Here is a 16,637-nt window from a genome sequence, read left to right on the forward strand (position 1 = left end):
TCACAGCCTGTCTCTGGCTGCGTGTAGGGAACAACTTGGGGGCCAGGGGTGAGGGGACACAGGGACAGGGAGTTGGGAGACCAAGGAGGAGGCTCCTGCCATGGTCCAGCAGGAGGCAGTGGTGGACAGGACCAGTGGGGAGCCACAGAGGGAGGAGAAGTGGCAGGTTTGGATCTTTTCCGAAGATTCAGGTGACAGGATTTGCTGTTGGACTAGATATGGGTGTGAGAGCAAAAGCAGCGTCGAGTGACTCCACGGCTCTTGGGTGGAGCAGCTGAAAGGATGGAGATGCCATTATGAGACAGACAAGAGGTGAATTCAGGAGGGAAGGCCAGGAGCTCAGTTTCAGATGTGTTCAGCTTAAGCTGTGGGCAGCGTGTTGCATATGTGCTGTCATTTATCCCTCTGATCAACCTCATGGGGCAGGGTTATTATCAACCCATTTTACAGATGTGGAAACTGAGGCACAGGGAAGTTCAATCAGTTGCCCAAGATAACAAGGCCAGTAAGTTGGGGAGCCAGAGTTCGAAGCTGTCTGGCTCCAGGGTTCACACTTAGGGGTGGGGAGGACCCAGAGAAGGGAGTTTGCCGCCCACCCCCCCACCCAGAGTCTAGGAATGACACACTTCTCCTGCCTTCCAGGGAGAGCCTCAGTACTCCAGTCATTCCAGCAGCAATACCCTCTCCAGCAACGCATCCAGCAGCCACAGCGACGATCGCTGGTTCGATCCCCTGGACCCACTGGAGCCGGAGCAAGACCCTCTCTCCAAGGGCGGCTCCAGTGACAGTGGCATTGACACCACCCTCTACACCTCTAGCCCCAGCTGCTTGTCCCTGGCCAAGACGTCTCGGCCAGCCAAGCCACACAAGCCCCCGGGAAGTATGGGCCTCTGTGGAGGCGGGCACGAGGCTGCCGGGCGGTCCCACCATACAGACCGGCGTCGGGAGGTCTCGCCCGCCCCTGGGGTCACTGGCCAGAACAAGGGCTACCGACAGAAGCTGTACTCCTCCGGCTCCAGCACCCCTACAGGCCTGGCTGGGGGCAGCCGCAACCCACCGAGGCAGTCCAGGTAAGACACTGAATCTAGTCCAAGTCCTTCAGGGGGACCCTGACCACCTTCTGCATCCCTCACAGTCCTGACAGTGGTGTTCCCCTCCCCAGAAACATGCTCACAGATGGGAATGCTCACACCTTAGTTTGCTTACAGAGTTGGGAGACTCGTGGACCACCCCCTGCTGCCATCCATTGGCCTTTAAGGATATCAGTAGAGGGAGTAAATCCCTGGCTGTCTGTCTCATCTGTCTCTGGTTCACTCTGACCCTCAGTCTCTTTCCTTTTCTCTCTCCTGAGACTAGTAGTTTTTACACTTTCTGGGAGCCACAGACTGTTTCTGTTAGGAGTGCATTTGTCTGGAGGTAATAGGAAACCTGACCCACAGTGGCTTAAACAAATAGAGGTTTAATAGTCCGCCTTTGGGAAGTCCAGAGAGGGCAGAGCTGGGCTGGTGCAGCAGCGGCTCAGGGAGGGCCTCAAGGCCTAGCAGCCTGTGTCTTCCCGCTCCATCACCCTCCTCATGCTGGCTGTGACTTCCTGGTCTCCAGATGGCTGTGGTGCCCCTGGGGGACATAGGGACAGAGAACAGAGGAAAGACGGCAGCGTCTGTGTAGCTCCATGTCTGTGGAGAAAGCAAAAGCTTTCCCAGAACCCCCTTAAGCAGGCAGTGTCACATGGCCATCTCAGCTACAAGGAAGTCTGGGAGATCACGGGTTAGCCTTCCAGCCTTCATAGGAAAGGGCAGTGTGGTCTCCAGACAGTCCACTGGAGGGCTGTTCAACACGGATTCCCCTGACCTACTGGGTGGGGCCTGAGAATATGCGTTTTTACAAAGTTCCGTGTAGATGCTAATGTTGCTGGTCCCGGGACCACGCTTTGAGAACCACTGGTAGAGAGGCAGACAGGGTAATAAGTAAGAACGAATAGGCATTGACTAACCAACAACCTGGAGTCTGGACCACACACACTTTGCGAATGTGATGAAAGCCACGAACTGCCTCCTGGAAAAGTTCTGCCGTCACAGGACTCAGCCCGGTCCAGGGGCCCCCTCAGAGGTCTGCGGCCCCAGGCAGGGATTACTGTGCTGCAGTCCCCAGTGTGCACCCCTGAGGCCACCACCTCCTTTCTCCTCCCTGACCACACCTGAGCAGGGGCCAGCCCGTGTCCAGGACCCCCATTAGGGGTCTTCATCTCCCTTGGCTTCCTGACACTTTGGCCCGTCCCCAGACCTGCGCCTCTCTCCACACAGGACACGTGCACCCGGGCAGTGGCCTCAGACCTCCTTGACCACAACCCACAGTGGACCTGGGTCTTTGACTATACAGAAATATCTATATATTTTAAAAAGGTGAAGCAAAAATCTCCCTAGCAGTTCTTAGCCTGACCGTGCAAAGCCCTTTTATCCAGTCTACTCTGTTTAGAACGTTTGAACGCTGCTCACTACCTCCTTAAAGGATCTCATGACCTAGCAGCGGTTCTCTTGTTACCAAACTCAGGTTCTGCTGCTTGACACTCGAAAGCCAATATCGGAGAGACAGGTGTTGATTGTTGATTGGAAAGGAAAATATGCAGAAGCGTAAGGGAGTTTAGCTGTTGTAGAACTTAAAGTATAACTAGATTCTAAGACCAAGGGGCTGCTTACACTCTGACAGACTTGGAAACCACGATATTTGAGAGTGTCCGTCTGTCAGTGCTTTCCCTCACTGTGGCCCTGGTCCCCCTGGAGTCAGGAGCCAGGAGAAGGGTGGGGGTGGAGAGAAAGGGTGCTCCAGGGAGTTAGGTCTCGGTCTGAGCCAGCCTCCCTAGACAGATAGATGTTAATCATTTGAACTCACGGACTCCTTTGAACAGCTCCTTCATTCATTTATTTATCCATTTATTTCATTCACAAATATTTCTCAGGGATTTGTTGTGTCCCAGGGACTATGCTGAGAGCTAAGGAGAAGTAACGAGCAAATTCAGACGAGGCCCCCAGCCCTCACCTCACCCACCATCTGTTGAGGGAGACAGACTAGAATCAGGTCATCACTGAGACAGATGTCAAAGTGCGCCCACCGAGAGGGCCTCGGTGCTATGGGGGTCCCAGGTCCCGGCTGTGGTAGCCCCGGTGTTGGGCACAGGCCCATGTTAGTGAAACTCAGTAGCTGTAGGGTTTTGGAGTCTGTGATATAAAGGCAACGGTGCTGGGGAGTAGACTATGTCTGAGGCAGGGGGGTGGGTATAAAATTACTCTGTGTCTGAGAGAACGATTTGCTGAACCCAGAAATGAAGGGAATAAAATGGGAGAGGAACCTGCTACAAAAGAGAGCCCTGCGGTTGGGAGCTTTAATTTGCATACAGACAATTGATGCTAATTGCAAGTCATTCTTATCTACTCATTAAAGCCGCTTCCTGAAGTTTTCTCCTAGGCAACCAGGCTTTAGTATGAAGCAGCATTTCCCAAAATGGGGTGCTTGAGGTGCTTTGGGTGGTGTGGGGAGGAAAATGTTTTATTTTAAATGGATATTAGGAAAAGTGTTATCAACCCATCCCCTGATTTTACAGATATTGCCTTGGACAAATTAAGGAAAATTAAATGAGTTGATTCAAAGAAACAAACGTGTTCATGGTAGATGAGAGCATGGACTCCAGAGTCAGCCCACTGGGGTTTGAGTGCCACCCCACACCGCCTTGTCTTGGCTGGGTGGCCTTGGGCAAATTACTGAACCTCTCTGGGCCTCAGTTTCCTCATCTGTGAAATGGGGGCCCTGTCACTGTCCCTAACTAAGGCCATGTCTATGTCCCTAGCTAAGGCCCTGACACTGTCCCTAACAGCCTGAGCTGTCCCTAACTAAAACTCTGACGCTGTCCGTAAGAAAGGCCCTGACGCTGTCATTAAGGCCCTGACGCTGTCCCTAGCTAAGGACCTGAGCTGTTTCTAACTAACGGCCTGAGCTGTCCCTAACTAAAGCTTGACCCTGTCACTAATGCCCTGACGCTGTCCCTAACTAAGGGCCTGATGCTTTTCCCCACCAAGGCCCTGAATCTATCCCTAACTAAGACCCTGAATCTGTCCCTAACTAAGGCCATGACGCTGTCCCTAACTAAAAGCCTGACTCTGTCTTACCTAAGAACCTGAGCACCAGCACTTTATTTAGGGATAGCGCCAGGGCCTTAGTGAGGGCTCAAAGTCAGTGGGGGAGACATATCCATCCCCAGACAGTGACAGCCCATAGTGGTCAGGGCCAGGGTGAGGGAAACGTTCAGGGTATGGGAGCCCAAAGGAGGGGCCTGACCCAGTATGGGAGGTGCTTTCCTGAAGGAAAGAGGCTAAGCTACTAGCAACTAGGAAGGCAGAGTGTTCTAGGCAGAGAAGATGGGCAAGTCCCGTCTCACCCTGCCAGTCCTCCCAGAATCTTCCCATCTCAGTAGGTACAAGTTCCCAGCAGGCCACTGAGCACCTGTGCTCAAGGGGCCCACACATGCTTCTGCCTGCCGCTAGCCACACTGCCCCTTGCTCGGGGCAGCCCAGCAGCCCTGTGCCTTTGCTGTCATCCATCTATTCCCTGGAGCCGAGCCGGAATGACAACCTGCTGCCCAGCCTTGGCTCCCCAAAGAGAGCTCCATAGCTGCCCTTGTGTCTACTTCCAGGCCCTTTGTAGCCCAACACTTTGCATTCATTCATACAGCAGGCGCCTACTGTATGTTCACCCCTCTGCCGCAGAGGGCCCCGGCTGTCCTGGCACTGACAGGGTGCCAGGGGAGACAGCAAGCAAATAATTACGAAAGCAATGAATCAGTTATGCTAGGGGAAAGCCTTCAAGGGAGACCTCCTGGGATCTGAGAGTGGATGTGGTGCAGGGGCTGGAGGGGGTGTCTAATCTAGGCGGGGGGTTGGGGGGCAGGGATAATTTCCCTGAGGAGGTGTCATTTCTGCCAAAGATGAGAGGGATGAGGAGGGAGCAGGTGAAGTGGTTTCAGGGGGACTGATGATATACTCTTGATGCAGTTATGTGGGTGTTTGCTTTGTAAGTGTTTGTTAAATTGTACATACATGTTTTGTACACTTTGTTCTATGTGGGCTATTTTACAATTTTTTTTTAAAAGAGAAAAAGGAAAGATGATGTGTGGAGAAGGCATCCCTATGAGAGGGAGTAGCATGTGCAAAGGCCCTGGGGTGGGGAGGAGGGTGGGTGCCGTCAGGTCACTGAACACAGGCCCCTTGGCTCAAGTATAGAAATTGAGGGGGGCAGCTAATGGGAGGTTGGCAGGGGCCAGATCATGCAAGGCGCTGTCAGCCACATTACAGAGTTTGGATTTGATCCTAAGAGCTGTGGGCAGCAAGGAAAGGCTTCAGCAGAAAGGATAATGCAGGCAGATAGATGTTTTGAAAGATGGTGCTGGAGGCACAATTGCAGAAGTCTCAAGGATGGGTCTGAGGCCGAGATGTGAGTGAGAAGGAAGGGGACCTTGACTAGAGGACAGAGCAACTGTGGATGTGTCAGCAGGTGGCACCACCAGGACCTAAGGAGGGAGGGAGGCAAAGGTCCAGGACAGTGTCTGCTGCAGTGTCGGGAGGCTGCTGCAGATGGGGAATGTTGAGATTCTTGAGAGAGAAGAGAGCAGGGCTGGGCAGGCCTGAGAAGAATGTTATTCTCACATTCACTGACACCAAAGCACCCACTGTGTGCCGGGTACCATTCCAAACATGGCGATACAGCAGGGGACAAAGTCGAGCCCTCTTTTGTGGAGCTGATGTTCTCCTGGAGAGAGAGTGAGGCAGACAGACAACTGAGCAACCGTGTAATATTAATGTGCCAGGTGGAGATAAGGTCTGGGGAGAAAACCAAACTAGGCAGAGGTCCCAGAAGGCCTCTAGGAGGAGGTGATATTTTGCAGGAAGCATGGAAGTGATCCAGGCAGGGAAAATAGCAAATGCTGAGGCCCTGAAGGTAAACTCATTTGCAGTGCTCTGGAAATGCTCTGGTGGCCAGACAGCCCAAAGGAAGGCAAGAGGTCTGATTTGCCAGGTGGGCAGGGGCCCAGCTCTGGCAGGCTTGCCAACCACGGTCAGATACTGGGATTTGATTCTGAGGAACATGGGAGCCATGGGAGCACATAATCTGACTTATGTTTTAAGTAGATCACTCTGGGCTACTCAGGGGAAAGTGGACTGTTTCAGGGGTGGAGGTGATTGAGTTCACCAGCATAATACGAGGACTGCCAGGAAAGGGATGGGCCCTGCCATGCCCAAACCCCCTACCCACTCCCTCCCTGCGCTCCAGCCCTCTCCGTGGAAGCCACCGCAGCCTGTAGCAGCTTGTGCCTGTGGATGATTCCAGTGACTTCACAGACTCTCCCCCGAGACGTTCGTCATGGGAGCCCGGCTTCCAGGCACAGTGCCAGGCGCCAGTGCCTGCTGTGGGCATCGCGATGGGCTGAGTGATCCCAGGCGGGCAGCCACCTGCCCCCACCCCGCCCTCTCTCGAGGCAGCATACACTCCAAAGCTTCCTGGGCTTCCTGAGCAATTTGTCGAGCTGTTTAGAGGCACGGAGAGGCTCTCCACTCCATGTGGCGCTGACACCGCCGGGTGTTCCCAGGCAGGCAGGAAGCACGTGGCCTCGCTTCCGCGGGTGGGGCTGCAGTCTCCGGGATACCCTTCTGGGCGCACAGCCCTGAAAGGTGATGTGAGGGCCTTGGCATCCACTGGGGCCAGCCCTACCTCTGTTGGCTAGGAAGCCGAGGTCACACAACAGACCTACTCGGAGAGTCACCGTCAGCTTGGGAAGAGGAACGCAGGCCATCTCCAGGGACTCAAGGGAAAGAGGGAACCTTGCAGAGATCTTGGGGCTGGGGCAGGGAGGAGTGCAAAGGTCCTGGGGTGGGAATGTTTCTGGTGTGTTTGGGGAACAGCTTCCATGTGGCCAGAGCAGAGTGAGCGAGAGGCAGAGTGGGAGGGTCTGAGGGCAGAGGGGGGTCGGCCCAGATGGTGTGGGGCCTTGTGGGCCAGGGGAGAGAGGAGGGCGGTGGTTGCACTCAGGCGTTACAGCCTCCCTCTGGCTGCGTTTGGGGGTGAGGGCAGGAGGACGCCGCTGTGATGACACAGGTGCACGGTGGTTGGTGGAGGTGGCCAGTGGTGGTTGGATTCCACGTCGGTTTTGTGCCAGTGAGTTTTTCTCCCATGTCATCTCTGCTTCCACCTCCTGAAGACCTACTGTTTTTGCTCACAGGCCGCAGGGCAGAATGTTGCTGCATATGGCTCCTACACTGAGCCTGATAATTCCAGCCACGTGCAGGGACTGATTCAACTCTCAAGCCCCTGCCAGGCACCTGGGAGGGAGGGCGAGATCAGTCCAGCAGTTATGGCCCCACAGGGGCCCACCTGGGGTTACCTGGGTGAGCAGTGTTATCTCCCAGGCTCTGGCCTCTGGCTGCCTGTGTCCAGGTCACAGCTCCACCACTCACCGACTGTGTGATCTCCACCAGGCTCCTTAATTCCTCTGAGGTTCAGTTTCCTCATCTGTAAAATGGGGGTGAAGATGGGCTCTGTGGTCCAAGGCTGCGAAGATGAACCCACACCATGTGTTTAACGTAGTTAGCACAGGGCCTGAGACATAGCTGGTCCAAATATATCAGCTGCTGCTTGGTTTTATTTTCATGTATTATGTATTTATCATGACTACCGTTGTCATTGAAAGTACAGGTTGGTGGTTAAACACAGTGTCTCTTGAGCCACACTGCCTGGCTTTGTATCCTGGCTCTATCCCTGGCCAGCTATGTTATTTGGGGCAAGTTATTTAATCTCTCTGGGCCTTGGTTTCCCCACGTGGAACTTGCGGGGGGTGGTAGTTCCTGCCTCATGGGGTTGCTGGGGCAACCAGATGAAGTGATGCCTATGAGATGCTTAGAACAGGGCCTGGCCATGTTCACAGGCTCAACGCGGTCACCACCATCACTACCACCTGCTCCGTCACTGCTCTTCCTCCTAAAGGCAAGGGCACAGCTCCCTTTGTGCCTGTTGCCCACCCTGGGCCCACCCATCAGCGCCCACGGGGGTGAATAGACCAAAGCATCACACATGCCCAGGCAGCTATGCGATTTCTCCATCCAGCCTACAGTTTTTCAGCTTTTTTTTTGTAAGCCACAGAACCTTTTACTCCAACAAAATCTTAACTGCTCCCCTGAGATACAACACAGATAAACGCACAGCCTCTCTGGGTGAGGATGGGGTCGGAGCAGGATGCCCCCCGCCCCCGCCAGTCCTAGCTGAGCCCGGAGCCCAGGCTTCTAGCCCCTGGACGCACCACGTCCCTGTGTATCTGCAGCTTGGGGAGCGCACCTCGGTGCCCAGGCCTATGCCAAGCACTGTGCACGTAATGAACTTGTGAGGCAGGTGCTGTCATCGCCTCAATTCTCAGAGGAGGAAACCGAGGCTCACTGAGGGGAGAGAGCTCGAGCAAGGAGCACAGTGTGTCAGGGGAGCAGCATGGCCCATGTTCTCATCCACCACGAGGTGCTGCTTCGTTTTTCAAGCTGAGGCCCAGGGAGGGCACCTGGCCTCACCGGTGCTTCAGAAGGAAAGTGATTGGCAGGTGGGGTAAGAACTCCACCTTGTACTCGTGGTCCAAGGGATATGTGAGAAGGCGTGCCCACCTCAGAGGGCCAGGTCAAGATGCACAGCATATTCAGAATAGTTTTTTGTTGCCCTACTGTGTGGGGGGCACCATCCATTCCTGAGATTGGTAGAGGTTGAAAACAGGGACAGTCACGGGAATGCCTTTGCCTCCAAGCAACAGGAAATCCCAGCTCAATTGGAGGAAGTCTGTTATCTCTCAGAACGTGAAGGCACAAGGTAGGAAGGGCCTCACGACTGGGTAATTTATTGACTCGAGAACCCAGGTTCTTTCCCTTTCTTTGTTCTGCCTCCATCAGCCTATAGACTGGCTCCCCTCACAGTCTCACAGTGGCTGTCATTCAACCAGATGGTCACAGTGTCCAGTGGAAGAACGGGTGGTATTTGCTGCAGGTGGTCTGTGTTAGTTTTCTAGTGAAGAAATCTTCCCCAGAAGTCCCCTAGCACACAGTCTACACTCACACACCTGATGTCTCACTGGCCAGAAGTAGATCGCAGACCTACCCCAGACCCATTGCAGACAAGTGGCATCAGCCATTCAGGATTTGTGCCCTGGGCTGGGTGCCAGCCAGGTCACCTTCCCTGGGGATGAGTACAGTCAGCCTTCATTTACAGGGTAATGGGGATTAGCATGACACCCAGTGCCTGCCACAGGCCTGAGGAGGGGGCGAACCCCTCCCAAAAGAGGCAATGGCTGGAGCCAGCTGGCAGGCACAGAGGCAAAGCGTGTTCATCTTACTCCCTTCCTTTTTTTTTTTAATCATCTCTTGTTTTTTTCAGCTCGTAAAAGCTGAACATGCCTGATGACAAGGTAGAGAAATATGTACTGTAGGAAGTAAAAGTTAGGGTAAAAATCAATTAGGATATGTTCGTAGAGTGGGCCCTCTGCAGCTATTGAAGGGAGAGGGGCTTGTGTGGACGGACACGGAGAAGTCTCCAGAGCACCGTGTTAAGGTTAAAGCCAGGTGCAGAACAAGCTCATGATAGGCTGCCATTTATGTTACAAAGGAAGGTTGTGCTTGTGTGTACTACGCTCTCTGTTGAAAAAGAAGAAAGGGGGAGGGGCAGGGTTGCCTCAAAGGAGACTGAGGTGTCAGATGGCACTTCCTTTCTACCCTGCGCCTTTTATATGGTTTCATTTCCCCCATCATTACTATCTCCAGAGGTAATCAGTTAGTGTACACTCCCCCAGAGATTTTTCTCCAAACCTGTACCAGCCCAAATCTTTCACACATTTTTGACCATTACCCAAAACAGGAAAAGCATTTTATATTACAATCCAGCATGGACATCCAGAATAAGGTTTCACAAAACCACTTATCCTTACCTCACAAGAGGTACACTGAAGTTTTTCATTCTAGTCTATTTATTTTTTATTTTCCTCTTAGTAACAGTCAAGATCCACTAAGTTGATTTCGTGACCCACAGTTGGGGAAAAAAGTGTACATTTCTTTTTCATAAAAAGATCCCTCCAAAAAAGCCCAGTAATCATATAGTATACATACATTTTTTTAAAATAAATTTATTTATTTATTTTTGGCTGCGTTGGGTCTTCGTTGCTGCCTGCAGGCTTTCTCTAGTTGCGGCGAGCGGGGGGCTACTCTTCGTTGCCGTGCGCGGGCTTCTCATTGCAGTGGCTTCTCTTGTTGTGGAGCACAGGCTCTAGGCGCACAGGCTTCGGCAGTTGTGGCACTCGGGCTCAGTAGTGTGGCACACAGGCTTAGTTGCTCCGTGACATGTAGGATCTTCCTGGACCAGGGATCGAACCCGTGTCCCGTACATTGGCAGGCGGATTCTTAACCACTGCGCCACCTGGGAAGCCCCCTATATATACATTTTAAGAAAAGAAAAAGCATGCTTTACACAATGCCTTTTCTCCACTTACTGTAGCTCAGACATCTGTCCTCACCCATAAACAGAAATAGACCTCATTCTTCGCACTGGCTGCATAGATTTTGATCATATGGATGTGCTTGGAACAATCTATTAATCCCCAGTTAAAAGACATTCAGTCCATGTCCATGTTTTCTTGATTACACACAGCCTTGCAGTGACCATCCTTGTATGTGCCTGCATATACTTGTGCATGCTTTTCTGTGGTATGGATTTCTGGGAGGTCAGATCTGTTAGACTAAGGCTGTATCTCCTTCAGTTCTCAGCTCAGACACCGTTGCCTCGTTGGGGAAGCCCCTGACCACCCCAGACAAAGTCCAGTCCCGATGTTACATGCTCCATGGCTCCCTGGACATCCCCCCACCAATGTGCAACCTTGGGCCTGATAGTAGATGTTGCTGAATTATAGAAAGTATATGTAAGTCAGTCAGAGCTTGCTTTTTTTAATCCAGTCTGACAATCTGCCTTAGAATTGGGGTGTTTCAGCATTCACGTTTAATGAAGTTACTGATAATGATTGGATTTATATTTGCTGTTTTCCTCTTTGTTTTCTATATGTTTACTGTTTTTCTTGCTCCTCTTTTCTTCCTTTACTGCCGCCTTTTGTGTTAAATAAATGCATTTTAGTGCACCATTTGGATTCCTCTTGATTTTTTGGACTATTTTTTTTTAGTTGTTATAGTACATCCCTTTTCAGTGTAATTCAGATTAATACTAACTTAATTCCAATAAAGTATGGAGACTTTTTTCCAATATTAGCCCCATTCCATTTCCCCTCCTTTGTGCTATTTTTGTCATCTATATTATTACATCCATACATGTTATTAACCCAACAGTATAGTGTTGTTATTGTTGCCTTATACAGTCTTATGTTTAAGGAAGTTAAAGAAGAAATAAGGAAACATAAATCTATAGAGTTTTTTTTTTTAATCCACAAATTTACCATCTTGGATCCTTCATTTCTCCAAATGGATTCAGGTCACCATCTGCAGTCATTTCCTTTCGGCCCAAGGACTTATTTTATTATTTATTAGGCAGATGTGCTAGCAATGAATTCTCTGAGTCTCTGTTTATCTGGGGACATCTTTATTTTGCCTTCATTTGTGAAGGATACTTTTGCTGAACATAAAAGTCTTGGTTGACAGTTCTTTCTCTCAGCACTTTGAAAATATCATTCCATTCCATTGTTTCAAATGACAAGTCGGCAGTTAATTGTATTGTGCTCCTCTGTATGTGATGAATCCTTTTCTCTTGGTGCTTTCAGGGGTTTTGTCTTAATGTTTGACTTCCACCTGTTTTTCTGGATGATGTCTTTATATTTGTCCTGGTGGGGATTTGTTGAGTTTCTTAGATATGTAGATGAACGTTTTTTGTCCAGTTTGAGGAGTTTTCAGCCATTATTTCTTCAAACCTTTCTTCTGCCCCTTTCTCTCTTCTGCTTCTGAAACTCTCAGTGAGCACGTGTTGATATGCTTGATGCAGCCCCAGAGGTTCCACTGTGGCAGAACCTGCCTGTTCACTGAGCTGGGCAGTGGGATGGGAGAGAGCCCCCAGGCCACAATGTCAGATTCCCTCTGTTCTTACCTGAAGTTCAGTTTTTCAAGCATAAACGATACTTGGATTCTTGCATGCCCTTGGTCAGTTTCCAGAGTGCTGAAATGATTGCTTTTGTCGATTTTGTGCTTTGGGGGAAAGAATTTGCCAATCTCCTCATTCTGCCATAATCAGAATCCCACCCAATTGCTAAATTGACCTTCAATAAGGATTTATTGACTTGCACTCCAAGGACATTAATTTTCCCATTAAAGACGTTTTACTTGAAGTGGAATTGGAATTTTATTTAAAAGTTTTAAAAGCTGGGGGCTTCCCTGGTGGCGCAGTGGTTGGGAGTCCGCCTGCTGATGCAGGGGACATGGGTTCGCGCCCCGGTCTGGGAAGATCCCACATGCCGCGGAGCGGCTGGGCCCGTGAGCCATGGCCGCTGAGCCTGCGCGTCCGGAGCCTGTGCTCCGCAATGGGAGAGGCCACAGCAGTGAGAGGCCCGCGTACCGCAAAAAAAAAAAAAAAAAAAAATAGTTTTAAAAGCTGATTCGCCTCAGTGGTATCAGCAGTTGGGTCCCCAAGAGTTGGGTCCTAGTTAACAGCGTGAGGTTCATTGTAGCATTAACTTCACAGGAATCCAGCATTCGGGATATCGAGCTGAGGTTTTAGATTAGATCAGCTGGACTGGTGTCATCGTGTAGTAGTGCTCAAAAAATATTTGAATGAAGAGGCGTGGCAAGGTATAAGTTAAAAAAAAAAGAAACCCATAAGTTACAGAGCAAGTTATTAGCACAATCCCAGTTATATATAAAAAAATTCTCCCACCCCTCAAAAAAAAGCTCCTGTTTTCTGATTATATGCACTTTTTTTGTTTTTTTGTTTATTTGTTTTTGGCTGCAACATGCAGCTCATGGGATCTTAGTTCCCCGACCAGGGATCTAACCCAGGATCCCCGGCGGTGAAAGTGCTGCGTCCTAACCATTGGACCACCGGGGAATTCCCAACACGTGTGTTTTTAATCATAAGAAAGGGTTAAGAAGGAAATAGAGCAAGCTGTAAACCACGGTCACCTCCAGAGACAAGCAGGTGGGACCCCCACCTTCAGCTGTGTAGGTTGTGCCTAGGAGACAGGGAATCTCGGGGGCGGGGTGGGAGCATCCACCCACAGGGGGTGACTTTTTAGATTCACGTGGAGGTACCAACGGTGCTAGAAGGGCATCCCTGGGGTGGGATCGGGACTATGAAGGCAGCTTTACATTTTCTCCACATAGACATCTGTGTATTGGAATTTTCCACAGCAGTAAAGTACTTGTATCTCTCCTGGGTGAATGAAGTTTTGTTTCCCAAGAGGAAATTTAAACAGATCGGTTTTTCAAAAAGTGGGATGAAATTGGCTTATTTCTCTCATTTTCACATTGCAGCGACATGAGCTCGAGGGCCGGCTTCCCCACTCAGGTTCACAAGACGGTCAGCGCAGAGACCCCACGGCCCTCACAGCTGGCCCAGCCCAGCGCCTTCCAGCTCTCCGCCTCCGTCCCCAAGTCCTTCTTCTCCAAGCAGCCCGTGCGCAACAAGCACCCAACGGGGTGGAAGAGAACAGACGAGCCCCCGCCACGGCCGCTCCCCTTCACTGACCCAAAGAAGTAAGTGCCTGGACGCCCGGTGAGACACTGCGGGAGCTGAGCTCGGGCGTCTCGGGGTGGGAATGAGGGTGACACCTCACTCCCTCATTCATCAGGACACCGTGCCAGTCTACACACTGGGAATACAGCTGTGAACAGGCGGACAGGGATCCCTTTCAGCTCGGGGAGCTGACAGTGCCTGTTGGGGAGGCGGACAGCAAATAGGGTAACTAAGAAAAGCGTGCAGCAGGTCAGATGGTGGGTAGCACTGTGTGGCATGTAAATGAAGGCTGTTCCAGGCAGAGGGAACAGCAGCTGCACAGACCCTGAAGCAGGAGCATGCTTGGTCTGCTGGAGGAAGGCCAGCGTGGCTGGGATCATGTGAGCACATGAGGTCAGAGAGGCGATGGACACAGACCGAGAGGGTCTTGTGGGCCCCACATAAGGGCCTGGGCGTCTGCTGTGAGTGAGGCGGAGCCGCGGGAGGATCTGGAACGTGACCTAAATTGGGTGTCCACAGGGTCCCTGTGGCTGCGTGCGGAGCACGGCCTGCGAGGGGCAGGGAGACCAGCGAGGCGCTGCTGCGATGGTCCAAGCAGGAGACGCGGGGCCTGGAGCAGGACGGAGGCCAGGGAAGGTCAAGGGGGCGGTTTCGGGAAAGATTCTCTGATGTGGGAGCAGGCAGGCTTTGCTGGCAGATTGTCTGTGGTGTGAGAGAAAACGAGGTTGAATGTGATCCCAGGTCTCGCAGCCTGAAGGATGGATGGACTCTCCTCGGGCTGAGATGGGGACTGAGTGGGGAGCAGGCTCAGGGGAGCTCAGAGCTCAGGCCTGGACAGTTTAAGTTTGCAACTAGAAGACGACATGGAGGAGGCAGTTGGGTAAGGAGTCTGGAGCTCGGGGGAGAGGTCAGGCTGGAGAGAGAAATTTGGGCGTTGTCAGCATAAAGGCACGAGGCTGGAGAGGAAGGGAGGTGTAGGACTCAGCCTGAGACCCCTCAGTGTTCATACGAGGAGGAGCCCGGGGTGACAACTGTGAGCCGTCAGCGGGACGAGCCCGGGAACTGAGCGTCGGTTGAGCCTCACAGAGGTGACTGGAGGGTGCGGGAGAGAAGGCAGGGCAGCATCGGAGGCAGCTGGTTTGCGGCATTTTGCTGTGAAGCGAGAGAGAGCGCAGAGGAGTCGTCAGTGAAGAAAGGGTTTTCGTGTTTCTAAGTTAGAACATGATGATAGCAAACGTTTATCAAGTACTCACTGTGTGCCAGTCTCGGTTCCGAGCTCTCGTCCGTGAATTTATTCACCGAATCCTCCTCAACAGCAGCTCCGGGAGATGGACCTGTTATTCGTCCAGTTTTACTGATGAGGCACCTGAGGCCCAGAGGCTCAGAGCTGGGAAGGGACGGAGCTTGGATCAGAGCCTAGGAAGCTCGGGCCAAGGCTCCTCTTCAGTTGGGTTTGGGGGGGTCTGCCCTCCTCCATCCTGTTCTCGGTGATGTCCTCTTTCATGACCTGGTTGGGACCATTCAGATGTGTGCTGGCACGGAGCTCCTAAGGAGAGAGGTGTCAGGAGACAGAAACGGGATCCCTGGAGACGTGGGCAGGGAAACAAGCAGAGAATCCAGTTCACGCACCTCACTAACAGCCGGGGGCACCCGGAAAACTAGATTTGGATCCTTCGCTCCCCTGATTAAAACCTCCAGTGGCTTGCCCCGCTCCCAGGATTAATGATAAAGGCTCACATTTACAGAGCACATATATCGTACCAGGCACTGGGGTACCTTGTGCTTTGCCCAAAATCCCACCTGGACCCTGCATGACCCGCCCCGTCACCCCTCTGCCCTCATCCCCTCCCACTCTCACCTGCACTCACTCCACTCCAGCCACCTGGCCTCTTCCCACTCCTCAGACTTGCCAAGTACAGGCTGACCTCAGGGCCATTGCACTGGCTCTCTCTGGTCCCTGGAATGCCCTTCCCCCACATCTTGTGGCTGTCTCGGGGAGGGGAGGGGTTTGGTCCAGTGCCACCTCCTCAGACGGGCCTTCCCAGCCTTCTGTAGCCCCCGCCGTCATTCTATCACTGGTCTCTGTTCCACTGCTCATTTCTCCCACTGGAAAGCAGGTGACTCTGTCTTTACTCGTAGCCACCTGGCACTGTGTGGGTGCTCCGTCAGTGAATGGAAGGTGTGAGCCTCATATCTCACTTCATTCTCACTGTAACCCCAAAAATACAGTAAGGCTCCCACTTTTCAGGGTGGCCAGAGGGTCAGGCCCTGTTGACCCCACTGTGCTCTTCCACGAGGGCAGCTCCTCTGGCCTTCCCTGGCGTGTGTGCTGTTCCTCCTGCCCGGGTCCCCCCCAGCCCCACCTGGCTCACTCCTGCCCATCTGTAGTTTGCTAGGGCTGCCATAAAAAAGTACCACAGACCAAGTGGCTCAACAGCAGAAGTGTATTTTCTCAGAGTTCTGGAGGGTGGAAGTCGGAGTCAGGGTGTCAGCAGGGTTGGTTCCCTCTGCGGGCTGTGAGGAAGGCTCTGTTCCATGCCTCTCTCCCAGCTTCTGGTTGACTTGCTGGCAATCTGTGGGATTTCTAGGCATGTAGGTGCATCACCCCAATCCCTGCCTTCGTCTTCACGTGGCCTTCTCCCTGTGTGCGTGTCTCTGTGTTCACATTTCCTCTTTTTGTAAGGACACCAGTCATTAGATTAGGGTCGATCCTAATTGCCTCATTTCACCTTGATGACCTCTGTAAAGACCCTATTTCCAAATCAGGTCACCTTCTGAGACACTAGAGGTTAGGACTTCAACATCTCCTTTGCTTAGGGGACCCGTAACGCCACGCCTCAGGTCTCAACACAGACACGCCGTCCTCGGAGAAGCTCTCCCATCACCCACACCAGGCTTATCCCTCCCACTGA

The 16,637-nt window shown here is 52.1% G+C and overlaps 1 protein-coding gene across 1 annotated transcript in view; it reads left to right on the forward strand.

Moving 5' to 3' along the window:
* SIPA1L3 (signal induced proliferation associated 1 like 3) overlaps positions 1-16,637 on the forward strand; it is a gene marked incomplete at both ends in the record, with an annotated part of 95,511 nt that overhangs the window by 57,946 nt on the left and 20,928 nt on the right. The window contains 2 exons of the mRNA XM_079723669.1: positions 643-1,070; positions 13,524-13,745. Of these exons, the coding sequence (XP_079579795.1) occupies positions 643-1,070; positions 13,524-13,745 (650 nt within the window). The remainder of the gene's footprint in view (positions 1-642; positions 1,071-13,523; positions 13,746-16,637) is intronic.

The sequence above is a fragment of the Hyperoodon ampullatus genome (assembly GCF_949752795.1).
Source record: "Hyperoodon ampullatus genome assembly, chromosome: 18".
In the NCBI taxonomy this organism is placed as follows: Eukaryota; Metazoa; Chordata; class Mammalia; order Artiodactyla; family Ziphiidae; genus Hyperoodon; species Hyperoodon ampullatus.